Raw genomic sequence first — 7,269 nt, forward strand, 5'->3', positions numbered from 1 at the left:
ATGTGATGGATGACTTCTATACTATATTATAATAACCGGAATGCGGTATAATTTGGTATACCCCTATTTTAGTTGGTTTGGTTATCCTTTTAGTTACGACCGCCAGATCTCTTTAATTAAATGATCAGGACCGTTCAATCTAAATATTAAGAGAATACACTAATCAGGTTTTCAGGCTCGAATCTCTCTAACGACAAAGATTTATATTATTATTTATGTACTATTAACGTTTTCATATTCGAATTTCACAACAAAAAACATTTATATTTATATTATTTATATATACTATATGCGTTAAATTATAATAACCGGTAATTTTATTCAACCTCTTGGATTCTTGATTTAGTTATGTTCTCTTTTTAATATCTCTATTAATCTCAATTGTTAGACATCTTAAATTAAATAATCATATAATCATTTGATTTTAATATTAAAAATATAATAAAAAATTTTAGATTTGAATACCTAACGTTTACATTTAAAATTAAACATTCATTTAAAACCAATTAACTACCTATTATTTTAATATATAAAAATATAAATTATTATTAGAGATTCATGCATCACACGATTTTAAACTAATATTAGCAATAATAAAAAGAGATGTACAATTGTATGATTATTTTGGGAGTCGTCTTTGATGAGAGGCGGGAGTAAATTTGTTGCCCAAGTTACTTACGATACTAATCAATTTGAATAAAAGAGTGAATTTTATTCGATCGGATAGAAAGCGTAGGTAGGAGAAAATGAGACTATTTAATCAGTTATTTGATTAAAAAGTCAAGTGAAATGAGTCCTTAATAAAAACTACGTTGATTATCGAAGAATATTAAATTAAAATACTTGGTGCCCAAGTCTGGGAAATGAAGTGGACCCCACGAAGTGCACGCCAAGGGTCATATTATTAGCCAACAAAGCAGCAAGTCAGTGAGTTATAGTGGAAAGGTAAAGAACAAACTCTGTGTGATATATCTTTACTTGTAACTCTACATACAACTGAAGCCAACACTGAAGTGAGACAAAAGTGGAGGAAGGAGTAAAATAAGGAATCAAACAAACACACTTTGAGTTTTTTAAAGTAAGTCTTGTAATTGTACTCTCCCATGATCTTGGTTTTCATTAGCTTACCATGTTTTGGAAATATCAAAATCTTGAATTGATTTTTAATTGGCCTTTGTTTCCTTTCTGGTTTGTAGCCCTCGAGTTTCCATCTCTGTATTTGTATATAATTTTTTCAACACAAGAAAGATTGCATGTCTTCAAACAAGCTCCGGCGCTACTCTCTTTTTCTCTCTACTATTTGTCGAATCATTCAGTCTTATCCTCTTTGGTTCATTCTTTTGTCAAAAAGGTACGATCTTTACCTCTTAATTCTTTTGTTGTATGATTTGCTTGTATGTGACTCTGTTGATTTTGTGATCTGGGTATTTTTTGGTTTTTTTTCTGGTGTTTTATGATGATGTTGGTGTATATATATGTTTGTTGTATTTTTTGTTTGTTTTGTGTGTGTTTGTGTGTGTTGATTTTGTGATCCGGGTGTTTTTGGGTTTTGACTTTTGTGTGGTTTTTGTCATTGTATACATGTTTTGTATGTTCTGTTTTGTTTGTGGGAAAAGGTGTGTGTTTTCTGTGTGTTAATTGTGTGATGTGGTTTTTTTTTGTGTTTACGGGGTTTTGTGATTTTTTATGCAGGGGTTGCTTCGGAGTGGATTATTTTGTGTTTTTTCCTATAAAACGCTATCGGGTTTGGATTTAGGACTCTGGATGATTCTTGACTGAGAGTCTTTAAGTATTCTGTTTTTGATTTTTGGAATATTGTGTTCTTTGAGGTTCTGTTTCTTAAATTGGGGTTTTAGCAGTAGGACAATGGCAGGGCCTCGGAGGAAGATTATGGGTTTAAATAAGATCATTGACAAAGAAAAGATGTTGAAACCGAAGAAGGAATGTAAGCAGAATGGTAATGTAGTGATGAAAAGAGTTAGGATATTTTACAATGATCCTGATGCTACTGATTCCAGTAGTGATGATGATGCTGATGGTTGTTGTCGTGATCAATTTAATGAACGTGGGGAGAGGATTAAGCATGTTGTGAGGGAAGTTTATATTCCGATGAATAATTCTACTGTAATACGCCAATCTTCTCTTAAGGTTCGAGGAAAGAACAGTAAGGTTAAGTTAGATGCATACGGGAAAACAAATGAAAAAAGATTTACAGGAGTTCGGAGGAGAAAATGGGGAACATATGCTGCAGAAATTCGGGATCCTTTTTTAAAGAAAAGAATATGGCTTGGTACTTTTCCAACAGAAGAGGAAGCTTACGAAGTGTATAAGGAGAAAAAGTTTGAGCTTGATAGGAGGATTTTGTTGAATAAGAACAATATGAACGCTGCTAGCGCATGTGCTTCAGAAGAGACTGCTGGATTCTATTCTCTTCCATCACCCTCCTCAGTTCTTGATGTATCGAATCCATTGCAAAGCGTAAATAATTCTGGTATTTTAGTTAAGGAAACAGATGGTACATCACTGCAGATAGTTGATGACATTGAAGAATCAACTAAAAAATCAATGCGTCTGATGCGAAAACTAGTTCTGATAGATGAGCTGCCTGTCAATGCATTCAAGGTAGATCCTATATTATCACCTTTACCTGATCACAACTCCGATATAGATTCTCGTGATGGCTTCAGAGAACCTACGGTGAAAGAGTTATTTGATCTTCCATTTACTTCATTCACAATATATGACGACTTTAAGGTCAGTTTTCAGGAGAATCTGCTGCAGCATTTTGACGATCATGTACACATTTTGGGTAACACATATATGCAGGAGCCTGTTTATAATCCAGCAGTTCAGAAGCTGCAACTGTCACTCGACCTTGAGTTGGGCAAGGACGAACTTGATTGGTTAAACGGTAACTTATAAATAAAATTTTCTGCTATAACCTATTAAATTAAAGGCATTTTGGAAATTTAGCGATAGATTTTGTAGCCGCTAAAAGCATTGGCATGTCCCAGTTGCAAGTAAACTGAGAGAGTTGCTGGAGTTTTCTATATAGTTCCTGTGACTCCTTATATGTGAGGAGTGATTTCATATTCAATATAAAATTCTATTAACTTTAAGATGTTTGTGTAAATAAATTTTCTGAAACTTACTGATGTGGAATTGCATCATATGTTATTTATTACTAGTCACTAGTTGTTCTGAACTAGTTAGCTCAGGTTATAATTATGGAGTAAAATACATTACCTTGCCTTATAATATTTGCAATAGTAGATTTCCTAGTCATGATCTTCTTTTCCAAATGCCAGAGCTTAATAATTAGCTTTAGTAATTCCAGTTCCTTTGTTTAATCCCTTGCTTGTTGTGGAATAATATATGATATATGACAGATCATGCATCCTTTATCCCTTTTGTCTTTTTCCTATATTTGCTCTGTTCTTGTCATCATATGTAACTGATTTTCCCTCCATATCTCTATGCAGACAAGTATATCTGATAATCTGTTTACTTTTGAATACATGGCATTAGTAAGAATGTTAAACAGTATTTAGCAAAAAAAAAAGAATGTTAAACAGTCACAAAAAGATGGGGACCCCTTGCTAAGCTTATTTTATCGAATAAGTGAACAGGTGACATGGTTTATAACATATATCTGGATTTTTGTTGTGTGCAATGTAGAAATTGTTCTTTGGATAAAAAGTTTACCTTGAAATTGTTTAAATCATCGAATGGAGATAGGTTTTTGTACCCGTACTCTAACTCTCGCATCAAACCCTTGACGAAACCTTAGCCGTACCCTTATTTTTCTATGAGGAGACCCTTATTTTTCCGTGAAGAGCTAGCTCCTAAAGATGTTGAAAGCAAAAAGGATATCCACAATTGTGGCAATACAAAATCATTGAGATTCATCAAGATAAATCATTCTGTTTATATCTTATATTCCATTTCTTTCCTCTTTTGTCTCACCCTGATAAGTTGCTTTCTCATAATCTGATTCCCAAGTTGTTCCTTCAACTACTCAAAATCTTTATAGGTTTTAGGGGATATAAAACAAGGTTATTCTCTGGCTTAGTCTCAGTTTTATTCTCTTTTTTTAAATTTGGTAAAAGATAAATAGACCAAGAATTTCCATTGGCAGAAAGATGCATAATTTGCATGTTGTAAATTGACAGATCTTATGCTCATCAAACCTTTCATCCAAGTGCCCACGGCATTTTCCGCCTGTCGGAGCATCTTCAAGGCTATTAAATATATTCATTAGCTAAAATAGTACAAAATAGCTATTAGCTAAAATGGCTATTAAATATATTCATTAGCTAAAATAGTGCAAAATAGCTATTAGGTAAAATTTGTTGAACCTGAAAGTAGTATTAGCTAAAATGATTAGCTATATTTGAAAAGAGTTTTACTGTTATTTTCAAATTTCAATAATTATATTAATGATTTTTTTTAACATATATAGTAGCGAAAAATTATTAATAATAAATTTTTTTTTAGTAAATACAACTGAAACTAAAATATTAAATTAATTAAAACTTATTTAAGGATATTATTCTTATAATATAAACATCAGAATAATTAGTTAAAAATATTATGTTAATTTATTATAAAATATTTAACTAATTTTATCATTATATTAGTTATTTAATAATTTTAAAACTATAAAATATATATTATAATTATTATATAAGTATTTCATGAATTTGGCTTATAATGAAAAAATTTACAATTTTTCATAAAAAAATTCACACTTCACATTACATAAAATTAAAATAATATATATATATATATACGTGTGTGTGTGATGAACAAGTATATATATCTAAATGTCCTATATTAAAGCGGGAGAATTCTTCATTTCAGAGGGAAATAAAGCTGTGATAGAGTTTTTTAGAGGAAAATGACGTGGAGTGAATTTAGATTATGGTGTTTCAATCAACAAATGTGGCATATTTGTTTATCGGCATCTAAAAATATTTCTAATAGGATGTTTTTTTTATATATCATCTATATTTTTTAAATTATAACTGTCAAGTAAGTTTTATTGCTAACAAGTACATATTTAGAAAACCCAGGAAGAATATAATATTGAGTTGTCGTAATCTATGGCTGCTAATAAGACAGCTTCATAGTGCGTACACAGTCTGCTAGTCCATCTGATCAACCTTTCTTCTTCTCCGTCCGCTCAAATATACACTTGGGATTCTGAGGTCTTTACACTTGGTTAATGGACAAGGGTCATCTACGGCAGATTGTTAGCCCCCTGATCAAAGTAGTTTGTGTTTATAATATTCTAACCAATGATAAATGAACCGCTCTAACATAATTAGAACTTAAAAGTTACAATTCTAGTCTCTAAGATCTCTAATAGAGTCACCTGCAAAAGCCAGTTCACATACAAGGACAAGATGTTTCTTTTACCAATCAAGATGAAACTAGTTGGCAAGCTGAGTAGAATAAATTTAGAATCGAAATGAACAAAATAAAACTTACAGTGAAGTAAGTGTGTCCATAATGTACCAAATAACGAATAAAAACAAATATCTAAAGAGTACTGTATGAGAGCAATTCATAAATCATTTCCAACAGAAAGGATGTTGAGAGCATAGGAGTGGAGGTTTATGTTTATATAATATATGAATATCATATTAAGCAATTTTATCTTAAATTTATCATTTTCTCATTATTAACAATTTATATAACATTTCATAAATTAATTAAATCAAAAAAATTTAATACACATAAAAATATTAAAATTGTGCACTGAATTCACGAAAAACACATTTATTGCAATAATTAACATACAAAATATCATTGATACACACTAATTTTCCGAATTAATATATTCTTCCCACAAATGCTCAATTAATGCATCTTTAAATTCAATATGTGCCTCTTTATTTTTTATTTTCATATGGCGGTTCAGTAATTCCTGAAATCGAGTATTTTCATCGATCGAAATAGACTCAACTTCTGGATCCGGCATATCTGACTCTTCAATTGGCGCACTTAAATCACGTTTTTCTTCGATTATCATATTGTGCATAATAATACATGCAGTTATTATATCATGTAGTAATTTCTCAGAAGAAACATAAATAATTTGTTGCACTAAATCAAAATTTTATATTTTCTAGAATCGTTTTCGAGTCAGTTTGTGTGTTGTATTTTCTTGTATGCATTTTATGTACTTTTTATTTTATGCAATATACTTCTATTTAAATTTTAATGAAATTATTTTTTCTTATTATTTTAGGTTTTATTTTAAAAATAATTTTGATAACTATTAATTATATTATGTTATTAATTATATAATTAAAAATTTAAAAATCAATTTAAAATCTCATAAACTACAAATAACAAAATCATTATTTTATATTAAATTAAGTTATCCAAATTTGGATCAATGAACAGTAGTGATCCAAATTTAGATCACTACTATTCACTGATCCAAATTTGGATCACCGTTTGAATTACTGTTGAAATGAAATTTGGGATAATCTGCCTCAAATTTAAATATTTAGATTACTATTGGTTTTGTCCTAATGAGCTAGCTCTCCTTCTGAAAAATGTATTCTGCACATAAGAGCACCCCCGGGGGGTCACTTGCCGCATCGGGCCACATGAAGTGGCTGAAATGTGAAAACTGGGACTGTATTTGTATTGGAAGAGTGAAGATAAAAATGGGCAGTCCCTCCTTACCGGGTGTAAGAACCCTGATTTTTGTAATATTTTAAAACTTCTGTGAATAGTAACTTGAGCTGATTAACTAATACGTACGGGGATCATCATAAAATGAATAGTGGAATTTTGAGAATCCGAGATCATATTCTTGCTTATCGAGGAAAATAAGTGAATGTAAAAGCCGACGGAATTCGAAGATTCACGATTATACTACGTGTTTTCGTATCCGTAAAGAATGGCGTAGAACCGGGAATACTACGTGAAATAAATAATATATCAAGGTGTTTCTATGATCAAAAGAAGGAATGGAATTGGTTATAGGATTATAAGCGATAAAAGAAATCGCTACGAAACAAGTCGTTATACGTGGAAACTATCGGAATGGAACGACGATTGCGTTTACGATAAATAAACGAATGAGAAATTAAATCCCATGCAAGTTGGCCATGCATAACCAAGTCCTAACTAGTAGTTAGGAGTGTAACTAGATGATTAGAAGTTAACTAGAATAGTTAGTGGAATAGTGTTGAATAGTGATGGGAGACTGTACACAAGCCATACTTCCCCCTTTTCTCACTTCACCAC

General features: G+C 31.0%; 1 protein-coding gene across 1 annotated transcript; it reads left to right on the forward strand.

Moving 5' to 3' along the window:
- The first annotated feature begins 923 nt into the window (after positions 1–923).
- LOC141713158 (uncharacterized) lies at positions 924–3,275 on the forward strand. Its single transcript, XM_074516446.1, has 3 exons — positions 924–1,078; positions 1,197–1,351; positions 1,693–3,275. Exon 3 carries the CDS (start codon positions 1,867–1,869, stop codon positions 2,920–2,922), a length of 1,056 nt encoding a protein of 351 aa, XP_074372547.1. The 5' UTR covers positions 924–1,078; positions 1,197–1,351; positions 1,693–1,866; the 3' UTR covers positions 2,923–3,275.
- Positions 3,276–7,269: the final 3,994 nt, after the last annotated feature.

This window comes from Apium graveolens, chromosome 3 (assembly GCF_009905375.1).
Source record: "Apium graveolens cultivar Ventura chromosome 3, ASM990537v1, whole genome shotgun sequence".
In the NCBI taxonomy this organism is placed as follows: Eukaryota; Viridiplantae; Streptophyta; class Magnoliopsida; order Apiales; family Apiaceae; genus Apium; species Apium graveolens.